Source organism: Trachypithecus francoisi, unplaced genomic scaffold (assembly GCF_009764315.1).
Source record: "Trachypithecus francoisi isolate TF-2019V2 unplaced genomic scaffold, Tfra_2.0 Lachesis_group17, whole genome shotgun sequence".
Lineage (NCBI taxonomy): Eukaryota > Metazoa > Chordata > Mammalia > Primates > Cercopithecidae > Trachypithecus > Trachypithecus francoisi.
Window position 1 is genome coordinate 36,631,963 of NW_022681462.1, and position 14,157 is coordinate 36,646,119.

Consider the following 14,157-nt stretch of genomic DNA (forward strand, 5'->3'; position numbering starts at 1 on the left):
TTAAAGCAAGGGAATCAGTAAATTTATTGTTACATTAACACGAACTACAAAGCAACCTTTCGTATGTCTGATACCAAAGACACAACTGAAAAGTCATTTTTCCAAACCTTGAGCTTGCATTCACATACCCATCTAACTCTCACATGTGCTAATTAACGGCAAATGCCATTTCTGGACTTCACACACATTCTGTCACTTTCCCTTTTCTGAGGTGACTTCCCTTCCTTACCCCACACCTCCCAGAGCTGTCCTCAGGTGTGCCCTTGCCTGGACAGCCCTGCAGCCTGCTTTAGCCCAGCAAAGTATTCATCTAACCAGTCCATGGCCTGACTCCTGACATCACCCTTCGCTGCGTCACCCTTCCCTGCATATTTGGAGGATGAGGCTTGATTGAGTCTCAGGTACTGAGCTCCCCGAAGGTACCTTGATGCTGGCGCATCGAGAACCAGATGCCACCCCGATCATAAGGAAGACAGACCCAGGACTTCCATATGAATTGGATATGATCATCTGACGTGCCCCCTAATAACTGATGGATCCCGCTGTTACCCCAAAGCTCCAGACCACACCGGGCCAGACACAGGCATTTCCCGTGCCCTGAAGAGCCACTGAACCCAGCACAAAAGAGATCTAGAGCTCTCCAAACCTATGGAATGGCAACCAAAACCATGCCCAGGTTTTGAGTTAAGCCTCATTAGTCTCCCTTCTCCCTCGACGGTGTAGAACTGTGCAGCACAGCACTAAGTGAATGAGAGCAGAAGCCTCAGGACAGAACTGAACCCACCAGCTTTAGGTGACAACATTGCCAGGGGTTCTATCCACCAATGGAATTTTCTCTTTGATCACTGAGTGAGGAGGCATGGGTGAGGATGCAGAGTGCTGCTTGTCATGAGACATCAAGCTATCCAAGTCAATATCCTGTTAGTAGGGACAGGATGCTATAAAAGGCATCATAATCTCACCTGCCCCAGCTGGAAGCAATGATTCCATTGCCCCAGATTCGGAATTGTGATTTAAACTAGACCTTTCTTCAGGAATCAGAACCAAATTAGAGCGCCTTATATGTGCAAGGAACTAATGCAGAAAGACATTATGGGTAAGTCAAGGGAGATGCCCCAGCCATTGGGCAGATTCTTCTGGCTCCTCCCTGATGGAACTAATTCTTCTTCTTCTGTGCCTGGATCCTAGAGCCAAGATCCTTAAGGTCTGAGTACAAGTTCCGCTTCAGGATGGCACTGCTGCACAGCAGGGCACCTTGCAGGGCCCCCAGCAGCCCACAGGTGAAGATATCCTGGCCTAGGAGGCAAGAGCAGAGGCCCCTGAGCGTGACCCAGGCAGGCCCAGGGGAGGGGGGGGCCCTGGTGCTCTTCCCTCCACATGAGGGCCACCCAGAGCTGGCTCCAATCAGAAACGGGGCCACAGCCTGCCCAGGTAGCCCTGCTCAGGGGATGGGAAGCTGCAGGGGACAGCAGGGCCTGAGGACAGGAACAGAGGACGTTGGGTGACAGGGGCCCAGGGTCTCAGGTCCTGACAACATGGGGCAGTGAGTATACCTGTCAGGTAGAGGTTGGGGATGGGGCTCTGGGCCCTCAAGGAGGCCATCATACGAGGGTGCAGGCGGCCCAGGTCATGGTCAGCCCCGTAGCAGGCACCTCGGGGAGCAGCCAGATAGAACTGGTTGGTGAGTGGGGATCCTACAGTCACACTCTCCATCTGAGGGCACAAAAGGTGGGGCGGGCACGTGAGATCCTGACTCCCCTCCCTCTTCCACTGTCTCCCATTTGCTGACTGCGGGTATGGGTGCCCTGTCCTTCCCTGGGGCTCATGTCGTGGGGCCCAATTCCCCTGTCTTTGCAAGGAAAGGGCAGAAATGGCACCATGAGGTCCGTCACCACCCCAAATATTTTACCCCCTACCTTCCCCTCCAGTTGTGGGAACAGTTTCATGACCACTGACATAGAGGCTTCCACAAAGGAGTTTTTGAAGGTCTCATAGTCACTGCCCCGCTTTCCCTTCGGCTCCGCCTGCCACTCCTCAAACCACTCGTAGGCGCTGGGTATGAGCATGATCATGCTGGACCGGTCTGGGGGTCAGAGCTGATGTTACTACTGCCCGGCCCCTCCCTCCAGCCCCTCACCCAGGACCCGCAGCCCCACCTGGGAATCGGTCCTCCCAGGTCGGATCCTTGGCTGATGGGAAAGCGATGAACAGAAGAGGGATGTGTTTCGCAGCCTCTTCCCTGGGCATGGAGACGTAGCGCTCCATCCTGCGTGTGACAGGAGTGTGGTGCGATCTCCAGGCTTTTGTCCTCAAAACTCCAGAACTACTGCAAGGACTGCTCAGCCCTAGGGACTCCCCACAGGGGTGAAACTGAACCACAGCCTTGAGGTGACAAACTTCCAGGAACAAATTAGATATTGCCCATTTCCTCCCATTTCATATCCTCTGCTCATTCTCTGAGTCAAGCAGGGAGGCACAGGCCACACACACACACACACACACGTGCGTCTTACGCCTGGTCCATGTCCGTGTCATAGTAAACATAGTAGTTGGTGGATGGCAGATGCAGGTCCTCCTTGGTGCCTTGCAGGCAGATGAAAACAGACATCATGCCTAAGCCAGGCCGCACCATCCCCAGCTGCTGCTTCACACCTGCCAAGGGGAGTGGGTGGTGCCTGTGTGAACTGTGACCAGAGACGGCCACTCCCTGCTCCTAGGAGAGCCTTGGGGTGCCCGCTCTGGCACCTGCCTGAGGCATGCCAGGTCCGTGGCCACTCTGCTTCCTTCATTTAACTAAATATTTTTGAGGCCTTCACATCATGTTCAGGAGGAAAATTCACAGACAAGGGAAAATTGTAAGCAGATGGTGAGGGGGAGTAGGAGGGACAGGTGACTCGAGCAGGGCTGCCTGGCCAGGACAGTGTCAGTGCCCAGAGGTCCTGGGACAGGGGAGAAGGGAGGTCACGGTCACAGAGAGAAAGGCAGGAAGTAGCAAAGGCAGAGCCTGCCTGTGCACCATGCCCGACCCCCCTGCTCTGCCCCTGGGCCATCTCTGCCTCACCCCTTCAGCTCCTGAGAGTCTGAGAGAGGGGAGGCCATGCAGGCTGCAGGCTCAGCTACGAGGGGCAAAGAAAAGAGAGGCTGGCACTGGTGAAACCACCCTATGCCCTGGAGACAACCACAACTCACATACCACCCAGTCCCCATGAGGATAGCCAGGACCTCGCTTTACCCCCCAGCCTGCTCTGCTGTCCCTTTCCCCGGTTCCTCAGGGAGCAGCTCCTGGGCCCACCCTCCGGGGTCAGGACTCCTTCCCCTGCTTTCTGGCTCCTGCACCAGCCAGGGTTTCCACCATACCACATCCGGAGTTGCTCTGTGCTCTCCAGCTCCCGCCCCAGCCTGAGCCCTTCATCTGGGCCCCTCTCTCTCACCCCTGCTGGGTTCCTGGTCCCCTCTTCCCAGCGGCCTCCCTTCCTCAGATCACACCAGATGCATCCAATTACACGAAGTGGCGGGACCTCTCAGCCGCAGTGGCTCAGCGGCTCTGCTCCCTGTGGGCTGCCTGCTCTCCTGCTTCTCTTCCTGAGGCCTCTTCTCTGGAAGCCCCCTCAACCCAGAAGGGTGAGAGGAGCTGGAGCTTTCAAATCAGACCAGCTGCTCCACTCAGCCCTGCCCCTTTCAGCTGAGTGTCCTCAGGACTGTAATTAATCTGTATGGGCCTCAGTTTCCCCAACATTAAATGCTAGGGTTAGGATGACATTAGGGGCAGCGTTCTCACCTTGTTGCTTAAGGACAATCAGAGGGCCGGCCAAGAAGAGGGGAAGCATGACCCAGACGGAGCAAGTTGGCTCCAGAAGGGGACACGGTGGGGAACCTGCAAGAGGGGCAGTGCAGACCCGCCTTTTACCTGGCAGACAGCGGGTATTCCCTGGCAGTAGGTGCTCATAGGTGTTGAACAGCCCTGCATTGGAGACCACGACGGGGCAATAGATGTTCACCAGCTCATGCCCCTTCTTTACACTGACACCTGTAGGCACAAGAGCTTGGCTGAGGGTCTGCGAGCCCCAGGGAAAGAGGAAGGCCCACGGCCCCCATGGATCTCTCTCTGCCTGTGCCCATTTCTCAGACGTTGGAGTCCAGCTACCTAGACTCTGGCAGGGCAGGCCCCTGGGAAAATGCAAAGTGAGTGAATATTTTCAAGTGCTTTCAGCCTATCCTACAACTGCTTGGGCTTACTTTTCCTAGCTCTGTACCCACCTGCATGTGTGTGTTTGTGTGTACTCTGTGTTTGAGCCAAATCCCAGACAAAGCTCAAGGGCTAAAGCGCTTCCAGTGGAAATCTAGGCCCTTTTCTCTGCTGCCAGAGTTGCTTCCAAATACTCTTTAATACTCTCCAATCGGGGCTGGGCACATTGGCTCATGCCTGTACTCCCAGCACTTTGGGAGTCCAAGGTAAGAGGACTGATTGCTTGTATACAGGAATTCAAGACCAGCCTGGGCAACATAGTGAGACCCTGTCTCTCCAAAAAAAAAAATTTTAATTAAGCTGTATGGGGTTGTGCACACCTGTAGTCCTATCTCCTCAGCCAGACGAATGGGTTCAGCCCAGGAATTAAATGCTACAGTGAGCTCTGATGACAGTACCACACTCTAGCCTGGGCAACAGAGTAAGACTGTGTCTCTAAAAAAATGAATGAATGAATAAAATAAAAATCAAACCCTGCAATGATGCCTCATCCTAGATAAGAGAACCTCTGAAATCTTACAGCAGCCTGTGCAATGTGGTCCCTTCTGTGTGTCCAGCTCCACCCATCTCTGCTCACTCTCACTAAACTCCCACTAAACTATTAAGCAGAACCAATATCAAACAGCTGAGAGTCAACCATTTCTCACCTACAAAAATGGCAGTTTCTCATTGTTCAACCTAATACTTCTGGATGCCTGAAAACACTCAGCTCTTTCATGTCTCCATGTCTTTGTGCATGCTGCTTCCCCTTCCCAGAATATTCTCCAACCTCATCTGTTTGCTAGGTCCATCTCACCCTTTATTACTCAGCTCCACACCTGTGCCTCCGGGAGGTTTCCCCTGTTCCACCATGCTGTCTGTTACCCCCATCCTTAGCACACTCCTCCAGATGGCACGTAAATGAATGGTTTCTGTTTTTGTTTTTAAGACAAAGCCTCACTCCATTGCCCAGAATGGAGTGCAGTGGCGCGATCTCAGCTCACTGCAACCTCTGCCTGCCGGGTTCAAGTGATTCTCCTGCCTCAGCCTTCCAAGTAGCTGGGATTACAGGCTCCCAGCACTGTGCCTGGCTAATTTTGGTATTTTCAATAAAGACAGGGTTTCACCATATTGGCCAGGCTGGTCTTGAACTCCTGACCTTGTGATCCATGCACCTCGGCCTCCCAAAGTGCTGGGATTACAGGCGTGAGCCACGGCGCCCGGCCCTGGCTAATGTTTGTATTTTTGGTAAAGACAGGGTTTCACCATGTTGGCCAGGCTGGTCTCAAACTCCCAACCTCAGGTGATCTGCCTGCCTTGGCCACCCAAAGTGCTGGGATTACAGGCATGAGCCACCGGCGCCTGGCCTCTTTTATCTCTATCTTTTATTACCTAGCACTTGAAAAACAAATATATCTGGATTGTATTTACCTCAATTGATAAACCTACCTTGCTTCCTGGACCCCTTTCAGCTAGGAGAACTTGTTCACAGACATCAGAGAAAACCTTGCCCAACTGACAGCCACCTCTCTCTTACCACCCAGTAACTTCTCAGTCTCTTCTACTAATGGATTATCTCAGATCACTGATGGCCTTTTCTCCTCGATTTTTTATTTTGCACTGGGTCCCCCACTTATCACCTCCTTGAAAGGTTCCTCTGATAAATGCATGCCCAGTTTTTCTCAGGCCTCTTTTTGTCTGCTTCCTGGCTTCTTTAAGCACCCATTAGTCATGGATGGCCTATTCTGTTTAACAGACTCCTTCTTGCACAGACCCTCTATTCCAAGAGTCATTTATACTGGGATTCGGAGTCCCTATCCAGGTTACAGCATCAATCTGAGCCAGTGTAATAAGGTTCTAGGCCTCACTTTACAGACAGAGGCAGGGAACCTTGCTGGCCTCCATACTACCCTGTGGAATCCAAAGTTATTCATTCATTCCGTCAGTCACTGAGCAGCATTTATTGAGCCTCTAATATGTGCTAAGATTTATAAATACAAAGATAAAAGACAGTCTCTACACTCAAGAAGACAATTGGCTGGTCATAGTGGCTCACGCCCGTAACCCCAGCACTTTGGGAGGCCGAGGCGGGCGCATCACAAGTTTAGCAGATCGAGACTCTCTTGGCTAACACATGGTGAAACCCCGTCTCTACTAAAAATACAAAAAATTAACTGGGCGTGGTGGCGGGCACCTGTAGTCCCAGCTACTTGGGAGGTTGAGGCAGGAGAATGGCGTGAACCCTGGAGTGGAGCTTGCAGCGAGCTGAGATCGGGCCACTGCACTCCAGCCTGGGAGACAGAGCAAGACTCCATCTCAAAAAAAAAAAAAAAGACAGTCATAGATTACTGGGTAAATAATTTTATCTATTAAATAAATAACTAAATACTGTTCTTTGGGGACCATGCAATCCTTTATTTTTCTTTTCTTTTTTTTTTTTTTTTAGACAGTGTCTCGCTCTGTTGCCCAGGATGGGGTGCAGTGGTGCAATCTCGGCTCACTGCAATCTCTACCTCCCAGGTTTAAGCGATTCTTCTGCCTCAGCCTCCCAAGTAGCTGGGACTATAGGTGCGTGCCACCACACCCAGCTAATTTTTGTATTTTTAGTAGAGATGGGGTTTCACCATATTGGCCAGGCTGGTCTCAAACTCCTGACCTTGTGATCCGCCTCAGCCTCCCAAAGTGCTGGGATTACAGGCATGAGCCACCATGCTCGGCCATATTTTTCTTTTTTTTTTTTTTTTTTTTTTTTTTGAGACGGAGTCTCGCTCTGTCGCCCGGGCTGGAGTGCAGTGGCCCGCCCCCTCGCCCGGCTAGTTTTTGTAATTTTAGTAGAGATGGGGTTTCACCGTGTTAGCCAGGATGGTCTCGATCTTCTGACCTCGTGATCCGCCCGTCTCGGCCTCCCAAAGTGCTGGGATTACAGGCTTGAGCCACCGCGCCCAGCCCTTTTTTTTTTTTTTTTTTTTTTTACTTTTCTTTTTTTTTTTAAAGAGACAGGGTTTAACCATGTTTCCCAGGCTGGTCTCAAATTCCTGAGCTCAAGCGATCCTCCCATCTCAGCTTCCCAAAGTGTTGGGATTACAGGTGTAGACCACCATGCCCGGCTGATCCTTTATCTTTCCTGCTTCCTTTTTATTTCTGGACTAATCACTATCCCTGGACCGTGCTCTGGGGCAGATTCTCACCTTTAGCCCCCATAAGGAGTTCAGTTCTCCTACTCCGTCTGGTCTTAGGGACACCCTAGGTCTCGTCCACACCAACCCAGGGACCCAGAAGAGCAGGGCAGGGCTCTCACCACAGGCTTTCCCAGCTGAGTCCAGCAACACACTCTGCACAGTGGCCCTTGTAAGGACAGCGCCCCCAGCCCGCTGAATCACAGGGATGGTATGGAAGGCAATTTCACTGGAACCCCCTCGGGGATAAAAGCCTCCTTCCAGGTAGTGGTTAACCAGCAGAGCGTGCATGGAAAAGGCACTGTGACGGGGGGTGACACCTGCAGAAGGAAGGAAGGGTAGTGAGCAGGCAAAAGCAGGCACCAGCACCAGTCAGAAACGAATGTGGAATTCTGTGAGATAACACATAGCCCAGTCTATCCAAGGATCCACACGTTCCTCAGGGTTCAAGGCAGTCAGAGGAGACTTTCCATCCAGTCATGGGGTACCTTAGAGATCTTGGCACCAGTAGGAATATCCTCCCTGCAAACTGCCATGCTGCCAAGACCAGGGAAGACAGTGCTGGTTGAACTGAAAAATCATCCAGGGCATGGATGAAGAGAATTTTGACCAAGGAGTCCAGTAGGTGGCCAGACTTCTCATCCACAAGCTCCAGAGGGCCTGGGGTTTACACTGCTCCATATCAGTCAGTCAGGCAGGGTCAAGAAGAAAGACTGAGAGACGAGAGGGTAGCCCTTCCTCCTCCAGAAGCTGCCCAGAGCCCATGGCCAGTACCCACCGTAAGTGGGGAAGATGTAGCTGAGCACTGCCTGGAGCTCAGAGGAGGCCCCCAGCTGCTGCAGGACCTCAGCCAGGCTCTGGGTGGATGCATGAAGGAATGGAGAGAAACGAGTCAGCAGCCCACACCTGTCGAGGAGCTGAATCACGGGCAATGGGAGGAACTTCAACAGGATGGCATGAGGGACTCCATTGGATACCACCTGGGGGAGTGAATGAGGAGAGCAGGCCTCACCTCTGGAACCGCTGTGACAGAACTGCTATCCCCATAGCCTGGACCAGCCCGAGGATCTAGCAACACTTACCCCTGACTGAACTTTGCTGAATTTGAATTTTTAAAAAAATCTATACTCTGTGAATTTTTCCTGTCCTATACTTGGATGAGTCCTTCTTTTACTTTTTATTTTCCTGCTCAAATTCCTTTCCAAAAATCCCAGTCTGGTCTCGGATGAGTAAAAAGGAGTAGTGATCTGATGTCACGGAAGCCAGCCTAGTCAGGGAGGAGAGCAGGGCATCCCTGGAGGCCAGGGGCACAGCAGCAGTCGTGGAGCCAAGGCTCCAGAGAGAGAGAGAGACAGAGAACTGGATGGACTCGGGTGGAGGCTGAGCTAAGAACAGATATGACTCTTCCTCCCTTCCTGCCTCTCCCCACTGCACTCTTCACCCCCAGTGCCTCCATTAATAATGAAGAAAGTCAGTCTTCTCGGGAATAAACTCTGGGTCCTCAGCATGTCCATGTTACCTTAACCAGCTTTATATACTTGTCAATGATAGCTTCCTCCTGTGGAAACTTCTCTTTGAGGCCCTGAATGTAGGCTTTCTCTCCACTGTACATGGGGTACTCCTTTCGGCCATTAGGCCCTTCCAGTACCATGATGTCAAAAGGAGAAGACATGGGAGCCCAGTCCAGCTGCCCTTCAGTGATCTGGTCCAAGATAAAACGGCCAGTGCTGCCCTCCTCCATACGCCCAATATAATGGATTCCTGTTGGGAGATGGAAAAATGAGGTAGTAAAGGCATAGGAGGATTGAGCCCTGGAAAGGTGGCTGAGGAATTGAGGTGGAAGAGGTTATCTGGCCTGGCCAAGTTCATGCCCAGAGTGAGCTGCCCACCCTGTCTGTAGGGAGGTGTCACAGCAGAAACCACCAGATCCCTGCCTCAACTCCCAGTAGCTATGCTGTCACAGAAGAAAAGTGCCCAGAGGCTGGGCACGGTGGCTCACACCTGTAATCCCAGTACTTTGGGAGGCTGAGGGAGGTGGATCACTTGAGGTCAGGAGTTCGAGACCAGCCTGACCAACATGACAAAACACCATTTTTACTAAAAATACAAAAAAATTAGCAGGGTGTAGTGGCCCACTTGGGATTACTGAGTGTAATCCCAGCCACTCGGGAGACTGAGGCATGAGAACCACTCGAACTCAGGAGGTGGAGGTTACAGTAAGCTGGGATCACACCACTGCGCTCCAGCCTGGGTGACGAAGTGAGACTCTGTCTGAAACAAACAAACAAACAAACAAAAAAAGTGCCCAGAGAGAAGACGGCACTTCCAAAACAACAGAAATGCTCAGTATCACCCCACAAGGACTGCTCCAAGCCTCTTCAACATATAGCCATGCTCCCAACCCTTTTCCACACAAGCCTTACCTGTGTCAAATTCAAGGCCGTTCTTTCCAAAGGTATGACAGGTGCCCCCTGCCTTGGTATGTTGTTCCAGCACCAGGACTCGCTTGCCAGCTTTAGCTAGAATTGCAGCTGCAGCCAGACCCCCAAAGCCACTGCCAATTACCACCACATCCAGCTTCTCCGGCACTTGGCTGGCTGAAAAAACTACAGCAGAAGGGCCAAAGGGTGGGTTTCTCAGGCAGGGGCAGGGAAATAGCAAAGATAGGGAAACCAAAGAAGACTTCTCTAGCTTGTACAGTGCAAGAAACCTCTAGAGCAGTTTGGCATGGAACTCTTGACTAACATGTTTCAAACATTTTACCTGGGAATACTCAGAGCCAGCCAGGCAGATTTGGGGTTTTGTGTTTTTGTTTTTTGAGACAGGATCTCGCTCTGGCCCAGGCTGAAGTGCAGTGATGTGATCACAGCTCACTGCAGCCTTGAACTCCTGGCCCCAAGCAATCCTCCTGCCTCTGGCTCCCGAGTAGCTAGGACTACAGGTGCATGCCACCATGCCTGGATAATTTATTTTTATTTTTATTTATTTTTGAGACAAGAGTCTCACTCTGTCACCCAGGCTGGAGTGCAGTGGCGCAATCTCCGCTCACTGCAAGCTCCGCCACCCGGGTTCACGCCATTCTCCTGCCTCAGTCTCCCGAATAGCTGGGACTACAGGCGCTCGCCACCACGCCTGGCTAATTTTTTTTTTAATATATATTTTTTAGTAGAGATGGGGTTTCACCATGTTAGCCAGGATGGTCTCGATCTCCTGACCTCATGATCCACCCGCCTTGGCCTCCCCAAGTGCTGGGATTACAGGCATGAGCCACCGTGCCCGGCCTATTTTATTTTTTATAAAGACAAAGTCTTGCTATGTTGCCCAGGCTGGGTCTTGAACTCCTGGCCTCAAGTGATCCACCCACCTCGGCCTCCCAAAGTGCTGGGATTACAGGCATGAGCCACCATGCCCAGCACACAGGCTGGGTTTCTTTGGAAGATGCAGGGTCTGCAAGCAACAGTGGAGTAGCTGGGTCTTATGGTGGCTCTTCCAGGTCCTGATGGAAAGGCTTGGGCAGGACAGAACTGCTCAGAGGCTGCAGCTCTGAGAAATCACAGCACCAGCCTGTCCCATAGGGAAGGTCTGGGGCATTGCTGAGGGAGGCAGCACCTTCTCAGAAAACAAAACTGGATAGCAAGTGGTGCTATATGGTACTTCCAACACAAGATCTGTTCTTTAAATCACTGGCAAAGAACTGAGATCTGGGATGTTTCAAGATACAAGAGAACTTGGCAAACTGCTTATTTTTTTAATGTTTTTAGAGAGATCAATAGTAAAAAAGAAATTTCATATGTAAGTATATAAGATAAATATAACACAATGCAATACTTAGTGGAACTACGTATAATGCACTGTGATATTTTCTATTCTACTGCATTCTAAAATGTTAGTTGTGGCCCAGCACGATGGTTCACGCCTGTAATCCCAATACTCTGGGAGGCCAAGGTGGGCGGATCGCTTGAGGCCAGGAGTTCAAGAGCCTAGACAACATGTTGAAACCCTGTCTCTACTAAAAATACAAAAATTAGCTGGGCACGCACACCTTTCGGGAGGCTGAGGAACGATAATCACTTGAACCCAAGAAGCGGAAGTTGCAGTGAGCAGAGATCGCACCAGGGCACCCTAGCATGGGCAACAGAGCGAGACTCTGTTTCAATAAATCAATAAATAATGCCAGTTGCAACTCACTAAATTGATTTCATAGCCCACTAATAGATCACAACGCGGTTTGAAAAGCAGTTAAGCTAGTCATCTCATTTTTAGACCAGCCCAGGTAGGTGCTAATGGTTATGCAGCAAATTAGTGACAGTTCAAGCTAAAACTCAGTTCTCGGAAGTCCAGATGATTAGTCCTTCCACTTAGAACAGTACTGTCTCCGATTGTGCAGCAAGATACGACACGGAGAATTCTAAAATTTACAAGTGAGAGGGACTCTGTAGATCAAACAGGTGATCCATTATTTTTTAAAGCAGCAGAACTCTTTAAACCCTAGAAGCAACCACAAAATATGTTTTAAAGATGAGAGTGGAGAGCAGGCTCTGAGCCTGAGGCACCCTGTTGAATCTCTGCCAAAGTTTCAGAACTAGGGTTCAATCCTTATGACTCGAGACCATGCAAAGCCTGTTAAATCACCGGACGGGCAAAATGCAATTTCCTATGCAAGTTGGGACACATTTCTGTGTTGTCCCCCACACACTGAGCTCTCATGGGAGGGTAGGTGAAAAAGTTAAGGTCCTGGAACCAAGGGGAGGAATGTCTCTTATCAGTTCCGTGAGCTGCCGGGATTACAAGTGGCAGGGCGGGTGCCAAGACCTTGCAAACCAAGGACAATCACCGCGCCCTTGGGACTACTATTCACGGGGCCTGCTAGGGCGAAGGCTATGGGGCCTGCTAGGGCAAAGGCTATAGACAGTGTCGGACACTAAAGCAGGGCTCCTCCCCGTGCAAGGAAGCCCTCCCAGTACTTTATATATGGGGAAACTGAGGCCCGGGTCTGGTAGCGGCTGCCTTGGCAAAATGAGAACCCAAACCTGTGAGAATGCCTGAAGTGCAGCCCCGGATCCCAGGGTCCCTCCTACTACCTTGTTTGAGAACCTTCTTCCTGGCCTCCTTGTCAGTTACCAGGGGTGCTGGTGGCCGTTTGACATCTTCGGAGAAAGGATTCGGGGATTTGCCAGAGAGCAGTCCCAAGTAAATTTTGCAGACGACGGCCAGCAGCAGCACGGTCAGGAGCAGCACCAGCGGAAGCCACATCTCGCTGGCGTCGGGTCAGGTAAATGGGACAGCTCCGTCTGCGCTCAGCCTCTAGGACTGTGGCTCCGCCCGGGCTAGTTCGCTCTCCAGTCAGGAGGCGGAGGCAGCTTTGAGCACTGATTAACCAGCCAGCCAGCCAGCCAGCGGGAAGCTAACAATCCGGTGACGATTGACCCTCTCGGCTCTCCGTACTTCTTTTGCAGTGCATGGTTTCCATTGCCTACTGGGAAATGTAGTTCTCGGGGCCAGGGGAGACGGCACGGAAGTGGCCTGTGCGCAAGAGCAGATGAGGCCTAGCCGAGGCGGCGGGATCCCCAAGTTTGGAAAGCTGTGTTAAGTGTGAGAACGCCATAACACCTGCCAAGGAGTTAACCCCTTTGATAAGCTCCCTAACCCCTTTGATAAGCTGGTTGGTGCCTTTGTGGAGCTAGCAGCCGGCCTGAGGAGGGAGGGAGAATGTGATCCGGTGGAAATGATCACTGCAGGGCGAGACAAGGCCCAGAGTTGTAAGACAGAGAGAATTCCGACTGGGAGACAGGAGTCTTGAGTTCTGGTTCTGGCTCTGCCCTGGACTCGCTGCCCTGAGGTGTTAAATTGCTTTCCTCCTCTTACGCCTCCAGGCAATGCGAAAGTTCTGTCCAAAGTCCGTACACAACCCCTGTCTGACTGGGTGTCTTGAATTGAAATCTCTGTTCTGCGCATCGCAGCCGGTGAGCGTGTGGCTCTGTGCCCCTCAACATGGCCCATAGTTTTGTCCTGGGAGCCTGCCTGGGACGGAGTCCTTTATGGCGGGTCCCTAATGACACCCCATCCGTGGGGAACCTGGGGAACGGGGAGCCGCCTACGGACGAGCACGGTGAAAGGATCAGCGAAGGGCCGGTCTAATTTAAATTCCTATGCGGAGAGTCTAACCTCCAGCAAGCAGTTGAAGAATCATACCCGCTCCTTGCCTAAAGTGGATGCACAATGAATACTTGATTTGAGAAGGATCCATTTTTATAGGAAGGCCGTTAACTTAGGTCCAACTATCAGGAACTTGCCTTTGAGTACTTCCTTTTTTGACAGTTGTTGCTCTTTTCTTCTCTGATACAGATAGTAACTGTCCCTACCGAAGGCCCCAGCAGTACTCCAGCCAGGTGTGGAAAGCTGGTCACGATTCTACGCTACTTGGTTCATTTTCTACACAGCAACAGAAGAGCCCTCCTGAGACTGCTATTACCATACCCGCCTGTCATCTTGCCAAGGCTGGCCAATGTGTGTTTTGGCATAGGCTGTCATGGAGGCCATGGTGGAGGAAAAGGAAAGGGGAGGCAGATGTTGAGGCCCCAGAGGCCACAGTGAGAACAGTTTAGTTCCTGAGGTGCCAAGACTAAGGGGGCACTGTCCTGCCCCCAGGATTACAATGAGCCACATGTCCAGCCCAAGAGCCAGGAGGTATTCTTCCTCTCAGTGTTAATAATCAAAGCATCCTGACACCAGCAGCCAGTTCTTATGGAATCCTGA

At 51.5% G+C, this 14,157-nt stretch overlaps 2 protein-coding genes across 3 annotated transcripts in view; one reads left to right on the top strand and one right to left on the bottom strand.

Moving 5' to 3' along the window:
- RETSAT (retinol saturase) lies at positions 1–12,883 on the bottom strand. 2 transcript variants are annotated; one of them, XM_033175289.1, is made up of 11 exons: positions 12,483–12,883; positions 9,825–10,007; positions 9,050–9,162; positions 8,180–8,381; positions 7,524–7,721; positions 3,908–4,027; positions 2,514–2,652; positions 2,157–2,266; positions 1,917–2,083; positions 1,554–1,713; positions 1–1,296 (listed from the first exon to the last, which is right to left on the bottom strand). In XM_033175289.1, the coding sequence occupies exons 1-11, from the start codon at positions 12,652–12,654 to the stop codon at positions 1,157–1,159; spliced, it is 1,704 nt and encodes a 567-aa protein (XP_033031180.1). In that variant the 5' UTR covers positions 12,655–12,883; the 3' UTR covers positions 1–1,156. The 2 variants fall into 2 exon arrangements, with proteins under 2 accessions (XP_033031180.1, XP_033031179.1); XM_033175288.1 differs by having other exon boundaries at positions 8,921–9,162.
- An 81-nt stretch (positions 12,884–12,964) lies between these two features.
- The window catches only part of ELMOD3 (ELMO domain containing 3), a 40,702-nt gene continuing 39,509 nt past the window's right edge, over positions 12,965–14,157 (top strand). The window contains exon 1 of the mRNA XM_033175297.1: positions 12,965–14,088. The gene's annotated coding sequence lies outside the window, so the exon portion shown is untranslated. The remainder of the gene's footprint in view (positions 14,089–14,157) is intronic.